Source organism: Ahaetulla prasina, chromosome 15 (genome assembly GCF_028640845.1).
Source record: "Ahaetulla prasina isolate Xishuangbanna chromosome 15, ASM2864084v1, whole genome shotgun sequence".
In the NCBI taxonomy this organism is placed as follows: domain Eukaryota; kingdom Metazoa; phylum Chordata; class Lepidosauria; order Squamata; family Colubridae; genus Ahaetulla; species Ahaetulla prasina.
Window position 1 is genome coordinate 8,584,306 of NC_080553.1, and position 16,219 is coordinate 8,600,524.

General features: G+C 42.7%; 1 protein-coding gene and 1 long non-coding RNA gene across 9 annotated transcripts in view; one reads left to right on the forward strand and one right to left on the reverse strand.

Moving 5' to 3' along the window:
• The window catches only part of FBRSL1 (fibrosin like 1), a 652,986-nt gene that overhangs the window by 617,080 nt on the left and 19,687 nt on the right, over nt 1–16,219 (forward strand). For 6 of the 8 annotated variants that reach the window (XM_058158844.1, XM_058158850.1, XM_058158847.1 and 3 more), the window contains 3 exons: nt 3,056–3,151; nt 10,876–10,947; nt 15,719–15,757. In XM_058158844.1, coding sequence (XP_058014827.1) covers nt 3,056–3,151; nt 10,876–10,947; nt 15,719–15,757 — 207 coding nt within the window. The remainder of the gene's footprint in view (nt 1–3,055; nt 3,152–10,875; nt 10,948–15,718; nt 15,758–16,219) is intronic. The other 2 variants (XM_058158848.1, XM_058158852.1) reach the window with 1 other exon arrangement.
• Nucleotides 25–7,697, reverse strand: LOC131185886 (uncharacterized). The gene is made up of 3 exons (XR_009152240.1): nt 7,512–7,697; nt 3,936–4,137; nt 25–2,029 (listed from the first exon to the last, which is right to left on the reverse strand). It is a non-coding gene; the product is annotated as an uncharacterized LOC131185886 (long non-coding RNA).

Consider the following 16,219-nt stretch of genomic DNA (forward strand, 5'->3'; position numbering starts at 1 on the left):
CCAGAAAGGAACAATTTAAAAAAACCCAGTTATTTTCATTCTAGGAGCAGTTTTTATTATAAAGGAGTTGTCAGTGTTAATCATTATTTTTTTAATTAGTTTATATACTATAGCGTACCAAGAAAATACAAAAGTAAACCGTAGGAAAAGTGAGGGAAAGAAAAAAAGGAAAATGAAAAAAAAAAAGGCATTGACTTCCAACTTGTTTTGGTGCAGTAGAATAAGGCATTAACATCCAACATCAAAATATGAGCCAACAGCTGCCAAAAAAGCCAACACAGTTCTAGGCTGCATAAACAGAGGTATAGAATCAAGATCATGTGAAATGTTAATACCACCTTATAATGCCTCGGTAAGGCCACACTTGGAATACTGCATCCAGTTTTGGTCGCCACGATATAAAAAAGATATTGAGACTCTAGAAAGAGTGCAGAGAAGAGCAACAAAGATGATTAGGAGACTGGAGGATGAAACATATGAAGAACGGCTGCAGAAATTGGATATGTCCAGTTTAATGAAAAGAAGGACTAGGGGAGACATGATAGCAGTGTTCCAATATCTCAGAGGTTGCCACAAAGAAGAGGGAGTCAAACTATTCTCCAAAGCACCTGAAGGCAGGACGAGAAGCAATGGGTGGAAACTAATCAAGGAGAGAAGCAACTTAGAACTAAGGAGAAATTTCCTGACAGTTAGAACAATTAATAAGTGGAACGACTTGCCTGCAGAAGTTGTGAATGCTCCAACATTGGAAATTTTTAAGAAAATGTTGGATAACCATCTGACTGAGATGGTGTAGGGTTTCCTGCCTGGGCAGGGGGTTGGACTAGAAGGCCTCCAAGGTCCCTTCCAACTCTGTTGTTATATTATATTATATTAAGATAGCCTATATTTTAAAATTCAGTTTAAAATCAGTTCCAGTAATACGTTGTTGTTGTTGTTGTTGTTCATCATCATCATCATCATCTTGAGGACATTGGTTGGCCAGACAAGGCTGATCATTACAACTCTGACATTATTTTATTTCTGTTACTTTACTTGGATGGGCTTTGGTATCTGGCAACGCCTGGACAACCTTGGATGTTTCTGGAATTGGCCACAGATCATCCTTGACCAGGAGGCTACCTCTGGAGGGGAGCCCAAGGCTGTAGACTAACTTTGGAGGGTGAAGAGGAAAAAATAAAAAAAAATCACACAGGAAGACAGTGTCAAAATACTTCAGTTTCGCTGCCAATAAAACTGCAGAATGTCCTCTCCAAGAGCTTCTCTCAAGGATATCCCTCTCCTTTTTTTTTTATAACCGTATAAGAGAAGCTAGCTTAACAGAATTGCAAAATAACGGGAGCTGGAAGGGAACCTTGGAGGTCTTCTAGTCCAACCCCCTGCACAAGCAGGAGACCCTATACTATTCTGGACAAAATGGTTTGTCCAGTCTGTTCTTGAAAACCTCCAGGGACGGAACACCCAAATAGATCATAATTAATGTTAATGTACCCAGATAATTTTATAACGTAGAATAACAGAGTTGGAAGGAAACCTTGGAGGTCTTCTAGTCCAGGAGACCTTAGACCAGGGGTCTGCAAACTTGGCTCTTTTAAGACTTGTGGACTTCAACTCTGGGAGTTGAAGTCCACAAGTCTTAAAAGAGCCAAGTTTGCAGAGCCCTGCCTTAGACCATTCTGGCTTGCAGAGAACTTGGCTGAGAAAGACGACCAGGAGTTCTTAAAAACAGACATGCCTTCACATCGTTTAACCTTGTGGGCATCTTCAACCGTCTCAGCCCAGAAAAGGAGATATAGACAGAACTTCCTGCCTTCCTTGTTTTCTATCAGTCCATTTATTTGCTGGCTGCATCAAAGGAAGCAAGTTGTGGTTGGGTAAAAGCTTGGGCTTCTTGGCTGGGCCCTGTGTGTGAATCGGGAGGGTGGATGAAGATTAAAGGCGGCTGTTCTGCAGGAGGCTTGTGAAGGCCAACCACTGGAGAAAAGTCATCTTGGCTTATGTCAAAAGACCATCAGGGGCTGCAGAACTGCTGCTTCAGTAGAAATTGGGAAGGAAGGAGGGAGGGAGGGGGAGAGAAGGAAGGAAGGACAGAGGAAAGGAGGGAGGGAGAGAAAAGGAAGGAGGGGAGTGAAAAAAAAGGAAGGAGAAGGGAGGGAGGGAAAAAGAAGGAGGGGAAAAAAGGAAAGGGAGGGAAGGAAGAAGGGAGAGAAGGAGGGAGGGAGGAAGAGAAGGAAGGGAAGAGGGAGGAAGGGAAAAAGAAGGAGGGAGAGAGAAAAGAAAAGGAAGGGAAGGACAGAGAGAAGGGAGAGAAGGAGAGAGGGAGGGAGAGAAAAGGAAGGAAGGGAAGGAGGGAGGGAGAAAAGGAAAGGGAGGGAAGGACAGAGAGAAGGGAGAGAAGGAGAGAGGGAGGGAGAGAAAAGGAAGGAAGGGAAGGAGGGAGGGAGGGAGAAAAGGAAAGGGAGGGAAGGACAGAGGGAAGGAGGGAGTAAAGGAAGGAGGGAGGGAGAGAAGAAGGAAGGATGGAAAGAAGGAAGGGAAGAACGGAGGGAGGGAGGGAGAGAAAAGGAAGGAGATCACATAACTCTATTTTTTCAGAAGTAGCTACTTGATCTTAAAACTGGCAGATATGTTATCCGGTCTTTGTTATTTTGTAAGTAACTCAAGGCAATAAACATTCATAATTCTCCTTCCTCCTCCTCCTCGAAACATCAATCCCATGAGGTCAGTTGAGCTGAGAGAGAAGAGACTCCTTGAAAAATAATATTGTAGATATTATTTTATTTTTATTTGGACTCTGGGACAGGGGTCTCCAACCTTGGTCCCTTTAAGACTTGTGGACTTCAACTCCCAGAGTCCCTCAGCCAGCAAAGCTGGCTGAGGAACTCCGGGAGTTGAAGTCCACAAGTCTTAAAGGGACCAAGGTTGGAGACCCTTGCTCTGGGAGATACGAGAAAAAAAGGTGCCTTCGAAATCTTGTGGGTTTTTTTTGTGCATCGCCATGTTCTCTGATCCCTCTCTAATGCAAATTCTCTCTTTCTTTTTTTCCTCCCCTCAGTTCTTTCCAAGTTACCCACCCAACGTGCCAGGAATGCCTTCCATGCTCCCTCACCCAGGTCCTTTTGGGTCTCTCCAAGGAGCTTTTCAACCCAAGGTAAATATTGACTGGGTTTCTTCGTCAAACTGCTTTTATTTTATTTTTATTTATTTTATTTTTATTTATTTATTTTGTTCTTTCTCCAAACAAATCAGGCAGGGGTGAAATGCTACCGGTTCGGGCCGGTTCACTCAAACCGTTAGTAAAAAAAAAAAAAAAAGCATTAAAAAAGTAAAAAAAAAAGGCAGCACAGCTGATTGTCCCAGCTGATCGTCGGAACCTTTTTAAAACTTTTTTATAACATTTTTTTACTACCGGTTCCCGTGAATAGGTAGTTAAAAAATGCTTTAAAAAAGTTTTTAAAAAAAGCAGCACAGCTGATTGTCCCAGCTGATTGTCGGAACCTTTTAAAAACTTTTTTATAACAATTTTTTACTACTGGTTCCAGTGAATAGGTAGTTAAAATGCTTTTAAAAAGTAAAAAAAAAAAGGTTCCGACAATCAGCTGTGACAATCAGACTTTTTTAAAGCATTTTTTTTACTACCTATTTGCCCAAACCGGTAGTAAAAAAAAAATGCTTAAAAATTTTTTTAAAAAAATCAGCAGCACAGCTGATTGTCACAGCTGATCGTCGGAACCTTTTTTAAACTTTTTTTTTTAGTTTAAAAAATGCTAAAATAAAGTTTTTAAAAAGTTGGCCATGCCCACCCAGTCACATGACACAACCCCCCCCACCAAGCCACACCGGCAGAACCAGTAGGGAAAATTTTTGAATTTCACCACTGGTGAAATTTTTGGAACACTGGTGTGTTCCAAAAATGGTTATTAAAAAATGCTCACCTGTCTTTTTCCTGAATCCAGCATTCATTCTCTGAGCCTGTGGTTGCCCTGAGCTGCTGACAAGTTGTTTTTGTTCATAAAATGGAAACAAGGTAGTTTGTTTTATCCATATATTTTTTTAACAAGCTGCAGTGACCTGGTTTGCACATGTTGCCAAACCAAAAAGTGAGGATTTCCTCTTCGTATTAAACCCAAAACGAATCTATTAGAGGGAGAAGAGGAGGAGAAAGAAGTTTTATTTCTTTTTTTTAATAAGGGAGAAGGAGGAGAAGTAGATTTTTTAAAATACATAATGGAAGAGAAGGAGAAGAAGAATAGAAGGGGAAGAGGAGGAGGTGAAAAAGGAGAAGTATACACTGAGAGCATAAGCACCAAGACAAATTCCTTGTGTGTCCAATCACACTTGGCCAATAAAAAATAAAAAATAAAAAATAAAAAAAAGGAGAAGGGGGGAGTTCTGTTATTCTGAGTTTCTTTCATAATGGAAAGGGAAAAGAGGAAGAAGAGGGAGGGAGGAAGGAAGGAAGGAAGGAAGGAGAAAGGAAAGGAGGTAGGAATGAAAGGAAGGGAAAGGAAAGAGAGAGAGGGAAAGGGAGGAGGTCGAAGGAAGCTGGGAGTAGATTCTGAATGCATGCAGCCAGAGTCTTAATGAAACTGGGGGTTTTGCAGGGCAAGAGGCCTCCAGCAGCTCTCAAGTCAGCCATCAAATTGATGGCTGCAGTGAAACCAACCAAAAACACAAGGCCATCTGTGAAAACTGATTGGTTAACAGCAGCCTGTTTCCCATTAACCCTTCCCTCCCTCCCTCCCCCTCCCCCCCTCTCTCTCTCTCCCTCTTTTAATAATTTTATTTTAAAAATGTAAACAAAAGTCAAAAGAACTAATACCAACAAATATAATGTAAGGGAGAAAAAGAAAAGAAAAAGAAAGAAATCCCAGAAAAAGCTTAAAAGAAAGAAAATATAACAGCAAAAGAGACAGAAAAAAACATACCAAAGAATGGCTTCTGGTCTTCTTAGATGATGAATGGATGGATGGATGGATGGATGGATGGATGAATAAATGGATGGAGAGAGAGGGAGGAGGATAGATAGGATGGATAGCTAGATGGATGGATAGATTGGATGGATGGATGGATGGATGGATGGAGATAGGTGGGTAGGTAGATAGATATGAGAGAGTAGAAGGAGAGAGAGAGAGTTGTAGGTAGGTAAGTAGATGGATGGATGGATGGATGGATGGATGGATGAATAAATGGATGGAGAGAGAGGGAGGAGGATAGATAGGATGGATAGCTAGATGGATGGATAGATTGGATGGATGGATGGATGGATGGATGGATGGATGGATGGATGGATGGAGATAGGTGGGTAGGTAGATAGATATGAGAGAGTAGAAGGAGAGAGAGAGAGTTGTAGGTAGGTAAGTAGATGGATGGATGGATAGATGGATGGATGGATGGATGGATGGATGGATGGAGGTAGGTAGGTAGGTAGATGATAGATAGATAAATAACATAACATAACATAATAACAGAGTTTGAAGGGACCTTGGAGGTCTTCTAGTCCAACCCCCTGCCGAGGCAGGAAACCCTACACCATTTCAGACAAATGGCTATCCAAAGATAGATAGATAGATGGATGGATTTTCTATTGTACTGAACACAGTGCATGTGTCAGGATTCCAAGTCACACCCCCAACGAAGCCATCTTTTGCATTGGGCCTTCAGGCCTGCCCCCATGAATGAAAGTAAATGAAAAAAAAAACCATAAAGCTAAGGAAAAAGATGAAAGAAGAAACACAGGACTAAAGATCCAGTTTTGATGCATTCCATTGTCGGCCAAAGAAACTCTCACTCCACTGAAATCCTCCAGAAGCCGTGTAGGATTGCAAGCGGCTTATAAATCCAAGACAAGAGACGCTGGTTTCACACAGGCTACATAACGTTCTGCTTACCATGGTTTATGGTGGAGACACACCACGGTAAATAAATCAGGGCTTAACAAACAAGAGAGACAATCCAGTTGATTAGGATTGGGTTTTTTTACGCCAACACATTTCAACTTTGGTTCTTTAGGGACCGCAAAGACGGGTGTTTTTCTGGGATGGAAACAACCCACTACTAAGCCAAATGTGTGAACTCAATCAATGGATGCTTCCTTTCCCACCCACCCCACTCCCCCACCTCTGTTCAGCATGTGTGGAAGATACATCACCTCGCAGGCCTCCCTTAACTGCCCATGAATCTTTTGCCTTGAGAGTTCCCATCCTCTTTTTTTTTTTCCCCCAGCTATATTTGGCAGAAGTGGGAGAAACCCGGCCGCACCTAAATTATCTTTAACTCAGGGAAGGAGGGAGAGACAGAGAGAGAGAGAGAAGCAGAGAAAAAGAGAGAGAAACAGAGAGAGAGAAACAAGAGAGACAGAGAGAGGAACAGAGAGAGAGAAACAAGAGAGAGAGAAACAGAGAGACAGAGAAAGAAACAGAAACAGAGAAACAGAGAGAGAGAGAAAAAAAACAGAAACACAGAAAGAGAAACAGAGACAGAGAGAAACAGAGAGAGAGAGAGAGAAACAGAGAGACAGAGAAAGAAACAGAAACAGAGAGAAACAGAGAGAGAGAGAGAAACAGAGAGACAGAGAAAGAAACAGAAACAGAGAAACAGAGAGACAGAGAGAGAGAAAAAACAAACAGAGAGAGAGAGAGACAGAGAAAGAAACAGAAACAGACAGAAACAGACAGAGAGAGAAACAGAGAGAGAAAAACAGAAACAGAGAGAGAGAGAAACAGAGAGAGAGAGAAGAAAACAGAAACAGAGAGAGAGAGAGAGAGAGAGAAACAGAAACAGAGAGACAGAGAAAGAAACAGAGAAACAGAGCGAGAGAAAGAGAAACACAGAGAGAACGAAAAGAGAGAGAGAAACAAGAGAGACAGAGAGAGGAACAGAGAGAGAGAAACAAGAGAGAGAGAAACAGAGAGACAGAGAAAGAAACAGAAACAGAGAAACAGAGAGAGAGAGAAAAAAAACAGAAACACAGAAAGAGAAACAGAGACAGAGAAAGAAACAGAAACAGAGAGAAACAGAGAGAGAGAGAGAGAAACAGAGAGACAGAGAAAGAAACAGAAACAGAGAGAAACAGAGAGAGAGAGAGAGAAACAGAGAGACAGAGAAAGAAACAGAAACAGAGAAACAGAGAGACAGAGAGAGAGAGAAAAAACAAACAGAGAGAGAGAGAAACAGACAGAGAAAGAAACAGAAACAGACAGAAACAGAGAGAGAGAGAAACAGAGAGAGAAAAACAGAAACAGAGAGAGAGAGAAACAGAGAGAGAGAGAAGAAAACAGAAACAGAGAGAGAGAGAGAGAGAGAGAAACAGAAACAGAGAGACAGAGAAAGAAACAGAGAAACAGAGCGAGAGAAAGAGAAACACAGAGAGAACGAAAAAGAGAGAGAGAAACAGAGGCACAGGGAGACAGAGAATGAGAGAGAGAGAGAGAGAGAGATTAATCTCCTTGGAAGAGAGACAGAATGCAAATCTTCCAAGCAGAACCAAACTCTGCACAAATCATTCTAACCTTTCTTAAGGCTCAAAACTTTTCCTCTTCCTCCCCGGGCGGCCCATGACTTAAGCTCTAGATCATCATGACAGACATGTCCAGGAGGGCTGACTGGGGTGGTGGTGGGGTGTTATAATGAATTCTCTCTTCCCCCCCCCCCACTTGCCCTCCGAAAGCAAAGAGTTTGTTTGGCTTTCCCTGCCTTTGGTGTCCCGTCCCCAAGGCCTCGTCTGGAAATCCTGGCCTCGTGATCTCAGCCTGGACTGCCGACTGACTTCGGGAGTTGCTTTCCCAAAAGGCCGTTTCTCATGAGCTAAGAACTCGGGAAAGGTCAAAAGTATTCAATTTGCTTTGCAGAAGGAAGTTTTCCCATCTGTCTTGGGGAAGGTGTGTGTGGGGGGTGGGGGGGAGACAGAGGACCAGGAGGGCTCTGTTATCATTCACACTATTCATGTAACGTGACCTTAAAACTCATTGCAGCTGTTATTTTTGGCCTCCCTTTCCATCGGTTTGGAGAAAGGTCTGAGGGGCTTGGCTTTCTCCGGTGGGGCGATGGAGGCTGAAGGTCTACCACACCCAGAGTTTGGAAAGCTTCGTTCCTTCCTTCCATCCTTCTTCTCCCCCACCCCTCCTATGTTTAAAACAACCCTTGATCCCTTGTGATTGACAGGGCACTCGGAGAAAGGCTTCCTCTTGGAAAACTGACAGTGAGTTGGCTTGTCTTGCAGCTTTAACTGTCTAGCTAGGACAGTGGTTCTCAACTTTTATAGTGCTGCGACCCCTTTAATACAATTCCCCACGATGTGGCGACCTCGAACCGTAAAATTATTTTTGTTTTGAATTTATCGCGCCTGAAGCCGTATTGCCTAGTGATCTGAACTGCTTGCGATTGCCTTGAGGACGGAGGCATTAAAGTGGAGACTCCTCCCCTATTAAGTTTATCGCGCCTGAAGCCAGATTAGGCTAGCGATTGGGAGTGATTGCGGCTGGCTTGAGAGGGAGACATCAGAACAAAGATTTCTCTCTTTTTTAATTGATCGCGCCTGAAGCCGAATTCGGCTAGCGATCTGAAGAGCCTGCAGCTGGCTTGTGAAGTCAACCATTGGAGCGCGATTCTTCGACTCGCAAATATACTTCCCATATTTCCGATGGTCTTAGGCGACCACTAGCAAATCGTCATTCGACCCCCAACGGGGTCCCGACCCACAGGTTGAGAATCGCTGAGCTAGGAGAATTCAGGGAACCTAACCGGCTCTCGTCTTGGAAGGAAACAGGTGCTGGGCAAGGAGGAGATGGCCCTGAGTCCTTGTTCCATTCAAAAAAAAAAAAAAAGCTGGCACTAGGTTACGTTGACTGCTGGCTCCAGAGACCCCTGGGGAGGACTTGGTTAACTCTTGCAATTGATCAACAAGGCAATGGCACATAGGTAGGAGGAGAAAGAGCCGTTGAGGTAGCCTTGAGCAGGGGTCGCCAACCTTTCAGACCTCAGGGACCACTAAATTCGTAATTTTAAATCCCGCGGACCACGAATATGATTTTTTAAAAAAAGATAAATCGTATTTAGCGCAATATAAAAAATGCAAATAATTTTTTGGCGGGCCGCCAAAATTTTCTTGCGGACCACTGGTTGGTGACCACTGGCCTTGAGGGATGATTGCAGGAGCTGCAAAGAGAGAAGGAACAGCTTACTCCCGGGAGGGGAAGGGAAGGAGGGAGGGAGGGAGGAAGGAAAATGGGAAGGAAGGAAAGAAAGACTGGAAGGGAAGGAAGGACAATGGGAAGGAAGGAAGGAAAGAAAGACTGAGAGGGAAGGAAGGAAGGACAATGGAAAGGAAGGAAGGGAAGAAAGACTGAGAGGGAAGGAAGGAAGGAAAGAAAAACTGGGAGGGAAGGAAGGAATGGGAAGGGAGGAAGGAAAGAAAGAAAGACTGGGGGAAGGAAGGACAATTGGAGAGAAGGAGGGAAGGAAGGAAGGAAGGAAAGGCAGGCAGGCAAGATAGGTAAAATACCTGCACCTGGATTCCGTGTGTATAAGAGAAGACAAAGGGAATTTCAGACAAACTTTCAAGCTTCTGCTATTATATCCTACATCACTCACGTGGCATGGACTTCAGCTCCCAGAATTCCCCAGCCGGCAAAGAATGCTGGGAATCGAAGTCCACAGACACATCTTAGAGTTGCTAAGGTTGAGAAAGACGGCTTCCCCTTCCTGATGATGTGGCCAACTTTGACGCGGTGACCCCCCCCCCCTCAGGGAATACAGCCTTGTTGAGTCATCTTAGCCACCACATTTGACCATTTCTGAACCGCCCCCCCGCCCCCCCGCCCCCGCCCCCGGGAGTTCTTATTTCTCCCCCAATTATTTGTTTTATTGCAAACTCTTAAAACGCCCACGTTTCAATTAAAAAAAAAATACTTTAAAGGCGGGAAGCCTGATGTACTCACACTTTTTTATTTTTAATTAAAACCAGGAAGCAGAAGGAGAACTGAGGCTCCCTCTGTCCATTTAACTTTTTTTCCTGGAAGGAATTAACGTCTCTGGAGCTGGGCTGCATTTAGCTGACCTGGGTTGATCTCTAAAGAGCTCAGCAAATCAAACCTGATTAGCCCTCGGTCGGCATCTTCCAGTTAGACACAGAAGGGCCTGCGGGCTAGGCTGAGATGTCGAAAGGGGAGAAAAAAGAAACTGCGGATGAAAGAAAGGATAAAACCCGTTCTGCACGGCTGCCAAGACGAAGTCAGCCAGAGTGGCAATTAAAAGGGATGAATGTAATGAACGAATTAAAAAGAAATTCACCTGGTGCGCAGCTATATTTCCAAGAAGGCAAAAAGTTCCTTTTAAAAAGGGTGTGTGTGGAATTGGCACAGTTTCAAACCCATCCAAACACAACAGGTCGTCCTCGACTTATGACCGCAATGGAGGCCAAAATGTCTGTTGCTAAGTGAGAGATCATTGTTAAGTGAACCACTGCGGTTGTTAAATTGGTAACGTGGTTGTTAAGTAAATCTGAACGTGGACTTTGCTCGTCAGAAGGTCGCGAAAGAGGATCACGTCACACACACACCCCAGGACACTGAAACCGTCATAAATACAAGTCAGTTGGTCAACATCTGAATTTTCATCACGTGACCATCAAGATGCTGAAATGGTCATAAGTATGAAAAACAGTCATAAATCAGGTTTTTTCAATGCCATTGTAACTTTGAACAGTTGTAATTCGAGGACTCCCTGTATTTATTTGATAATGGAAGGAAGGAAGGAAGGAAGGAAAATGACATTTTGAGCTCAGTTGCATCGAATGGTCCTTCCTGTTTGCTAGCGTCGCATCGAAGCATTGCTAGAACAGTAAACTCACCGACATTTTCGTTTTTGTTCTTCTAGACTTCGAATCCGATCGATGTGGCCAGCAGGCCTAGTACAGTGCACCACACGCTTCTGCAGAAGACACCAGGGGTAGGTACCAAGTCCAGGGGTTTTTTTCGACTCCTCTTTAGGGCTGACACATGATAAACGTTGACTTATAACGGACTATTTTTCTTCTTTTGGCCTTGATTTACAACGATAGATAGATAGATAGATAGATAGATAGATAGATAGATAGATAGATAGATAGATAGATGGATGGATGGATGGATGGATGGATGGATGGATGTAGAGAGATGATGAGTAGATGATAGATGGATGGATAGATAGATAGATAGATAGATAGATAGATAGATAGATAGATGTGAGAAAGAGTAGATGATAGGTTAGATAAAAAGTAGATGATAGATTAGATAAAGAGTAGATGATCGAGAGAGTAGATGATGATGATGATGATGATGATGATGATGATGATACCTACCTTATAAAGGATGGCAGGCTGAGTCAACCTTGGGCCTGGTAGGACTAGAATCTGCAGTAATTGCAGGCAGCTGCTGTTAATAACAGACTGCATTAGCAGTCTGAGCCACAGAGGCCCACAGATGATAGATTAGATATGAGACAGTGAGTAGATGATAGACAGATAGATAGATAGATAGATAGATAGATAGATAGATAGATGGATGGATGGATGGATGGATGGATGGATGGATGGATGGATGGATGGATGTAGAGATATGAGAGAAAGAGTAGATGATAGATTAGATAAAGAGTAGATGATAGAGAGAGATGATAGAGTAGATGATAGATTAGATATGAGAGAGTGAGTAGATGATAGATGGATGGATAGATAGATAGATAGATAGATAGATAGATAGATAGATAGATAGATAGATGTGAGAAAGAGTAGATGATAGGTTAGATAAAAAGTAGATGATAGATTAGATAAAGAGTAGATGATCGAGAGAGTAGATGATGATGATGATGATGATGATGATGATGATGATGATGATGATGATGATGATGATGAGTCAACCTTGGGCCTGGTAGGACTAGAACCTGCAGTAATTGCAGGCAGCTGCTGTTAATAACAGACTGCATTAGCAGTCTGAGCCACAGAGGCCCACAGATGATAGATTAGATATGAGACAGTGAGTAGATGATAGACAGATAGATAGATAGATAGATAGATAGATAGATAGATAGATGGATGGATGGATGGATGGATGGATGGATGGATGGATGGATGGATGGATGTAGAGATATGAGAGAGTAGATGATAGATTAGATAAAGAGTAGATGATAGAGAGAGATGAAAGATTAGATATAAGAGAGTGAGTAGATGATAGATGGATGGATAGATAGATAGATAGATAGATAGATAGATAGATAGATAGATGTGAGAAAGAGTAGATGATAGGTTAGATAAAAAGTAGATGATAGATTAGATAAAGAGTAGATGATCGAGAGAGTAGATGATGATGATGATGATGATGATGATGATGATGATGATGATGATGATGATGATGATGAGTCAACCTTGGGCCTGGTAGGACTAGAATCTGCAGTAATTGCAGGCAGCTGTTGTTAATAACAGACTGCATTAGCAGTCTGAGCCACAGAGGCCCACAGATGATAGATAGATTAGATATGAGACAGTGAGTAGATGATGAGAGATGATAGATAGATAGATAGATAGATAGATAGATAGATGGATGGATGGATGGATGGATGGATGGATGGATGGATGGATGGATGGATGTAGAGATATGAGAGAAAGAGTAGATGATAGATTAGATAAAGAGTAGATGATAGAGAGAGATGATAGATTAGATATAAGAGAGTGAGTAGATGATAGATAGATAGATAGATAGATAGATAGATAGATAGATAGATAGATAGATAGATAGATAGATAGATAGATGTGAGAAAGAGTAGATGATAGATTAGATAAAGAGTAGATGATCGAGAGAGTAGATGATGATGATGATGATGATGATGATGATGATGATGATGATGATGATGATGGGATGGCAGGCTGAGTCAACCTTGGGCCTGGTAGGACTAGAATCTGCAGTAATTGCAGGCAGATAGATAGATGATAGATGATAGATAGATGATAGATAGAGATATATAGAGATAGATAAAGATAGAGATAGATAGACAGATAGATAGATAGATAGATAGATAGATAGATAGATAGATAGATAGATAGATAGATAGATAGATGGATGGATGAGTGGATGGATGTCAGAAAGACGGACAGACAGATAGAATGATATAGATAGATAGTTAGACCCAGACAGACAGATACAGAGATAGATAGATATATAGAGGTAGCCCTTGACTTATGACTACAATGGAGCCCAAATTTTCCATTGTTAAGCAAGACATTTGTTAAGTGAGTTTTGCCCCCGTTTTATGACCTTTCTCACCACAGTCGTTAAATGAATCGCTGCAGTTGATAAGTTACTAACCCGGCTGTTAAGTGAATCTGACTTCCCCATGGATTTTGCTTGTCAAAAGGGAATCGTGTAACCTCGGGACAGAGCAGGGGTCATAAGTATGAACCAGTTGCCAAGCGTCTGAACAGCGATCGCATGATCACGGAGACACTGGAAAGGCCGTCAGGGTGAAAAACGGACAGAAGTCACTTATTTCAGTGCCATTGTAACTTTGAATGGTCACTAAATGAAGTTGCAAGTTGATGCCTACCTGCATATAGGTAGTCCTCAGTTTACAACAGTCCATTTAGTGACCGTTCAAAGTTAACAACGGCACTGAAAGAAAGTGACTTATGACCCGTTTTTCACACTGACGACCACGGCATCATCCCCATGGTTACGCGGTCAAAATTCGGATGCTTGGCAACCGACTCGTATTTATGACGGTCGCAGTGGTCCCGAGGTTGCGTGCTCCTGCGACCTTCTGACAGGCAAAGTCAGTAGGGGAGCCAGAGTCACGTAACCACCGTGTGACTCACTTAACAACGGCAATGATTCTCTCAACCAATGTGACAAGAAAGATCGTAAAATGAGATAAAAATGCACTGAACCAGTGTCTCACTTAGCAACGGAAATTTGGGGCGCCATTGTGGTCCTAACTCAAGGACTACTTGCATTTCTTTCTTTCTTTCTTTCTTTCTTTCTTTCTTTCTTTCTTTCTTTCTTTCTTTCTTTCTTATTTAATTATTTATTTATTATTTGCATTTCTATACCGCCCTTCTCCGAAGACTCAGGGAGGTTTACAGCCAAGATAAAACACATATACAAAAGTTAAAACACAATGTTTCAATTAAAAATCTGATTCAATTGGCCGAAATATTAAAATGACAAGTAAAACTATAAAACCAAACCATCAATAAAACCACCCATTAAAATTGCCGTTAGGCCAGCCCTGCTCGGTGAAACAAAAAAGGTCTTGAGCTCGCGCTTAAAGGTCCGGAGGTCGGGGAGTAGGCGTAGCCCCAAAGGTAATTCATTCCACAGGGCAGGTGCCCCCACAGAGAAGGGGCTCTGACACTGTTTGACTGACGGCACCCTGAGGAGACCCTCTCTGTGAGAGCGCACAGGTCGATGGGAGGCTATTGGTGGCAGTAGGTGGTCCTGTAAGTAACCTGGTCCCATGCCATGGAGCACTTTAAAGGTGATCACCAACACCTTGAATTGCACCCGGAAGACCACCGGCAGCCAGTGCAGCTTGCGCAGGAGAGGTGTTATATGGGAGCTACGAGATGCTCCCTCTATCCCCTGCGCAGCCGCATTCTCTACCAGTTGAAGTCTCCCGGTGCTCTTCAAGGGGAGCCCCATGTAGAGAGCATTGCAATAATCCAGGCGGGAGGTAACGAGGGCATGAGTGACCGTGCATAACGAGTCCCGGTCCAGGAAGGGACACAGCTGGCGGATCAGGCGCACCTGATAAAAAGCTCCCCTGGCGACCGCCGTCAGGTGCTCTTCTAATGACAGCCGTGCATCCAGGAGAACTCTTAGGCTGCGAACCAACTCCCTGGGGGCCAGTGACTTGCCCCCCACAGTCAGCGACGGAACTAGCCGACTGTACCAGGATGCCAGTACCCACAGCCACTTCTTTTACTTTTTATTTTTTTATTTATTTGCATTTATATCCCGCCCTTCTCCGAAGACTCAGGGCGGCTTACACTATGTTAGCAATAGTCTTCATCCATTTGTATATTATGTACAAAGTCAACTTATTGCCCCCAACAATCTGGGTCCTCATTTTACCTACCTTATAAAGGATGGAAGGCTGAGTCAACCTTGGGCCTGGTGGGACTTGAACCTGCAGTAATTGCAAGCAGCTGCTGTTAATAACAGACTGTCTTACCAGTCCGAGCCACCAGAGGCCCTTTCTTTCTTTCTTTTTCTTTCTTTCTTTCTTTTTTAAACAGCCCCATCCTTCTTTCTCCCAGGCCCAAGCATCAAAATTAGGGAAACGTCAATCCTGCCCTGAGCAAAAGGAAAATTAGATCATTTTTAAACAAACTCTGAATCCTGAGTTGAGGAATAGGCTGCAATAAAGGAATTGCATGCTAAGAACTCTTTTTTCCCCCCTAAGTCTTGATGCAATTATGTTCTTAACGCTGAAATAAATAAAGAGCGTTTTTCATGCTCCTTCCCTCTTCATGCTCCACATCCTGAATTTAAAAAATCCTTTTTATAATCCAGGTGTCATAATAGGTTGAATTTTTTTTTCTTTTTTTAAAAAAATAATTTTATTAGACTTTTGACTTTTAAAAACAAAATTAAAAAAACAAAAAAACAAAAACACATTAAAAACCCGTAACAGACATAACATTACATCATATATTATTTTATAGAAATTTTTTTTTCATGTTTTTCCCTAGGTGGCTGATGCCTATCGGGCTCCTGTACGAGTAAGTAAGGTTTGTCAGGGATTTCTTTATTTTTTTTAAATCTACTTTTTATTTTTAAAATTCGAGGGGAGGGGGAAATGACACGCATAAAAAGTATTTGTAATGCTTGCCTTAAAAGGACAGGTGAGATTATATAAGATTGCAGCCAGTCTACCGTTCGTCAATTTCACGAATCGGAACTGTTGAAAATGGACAATATTAGGCAGTCTAATGTACACATTAAAGGTAAAGGTTCCCCTCGCACATATGTGCTAGTCGTTCCTGACTCTACAGGGCGCTGCTCATCTCCGTTCCAAAGCCGAAGAGCCAGCGCTGTCTGAAGACGTCTCTGTGGTCATGTGGCCGGCATGACTCAATGCCAAAGGCGCACAGAATGCTGTTCCCTTCCCACCAAAGGGGGTGCCTATTTTTTCTACTTGCATTTTTTACCTGCTTTTGAACTGCTAGGTTGGCAGAAGCTGGGACAAGTAA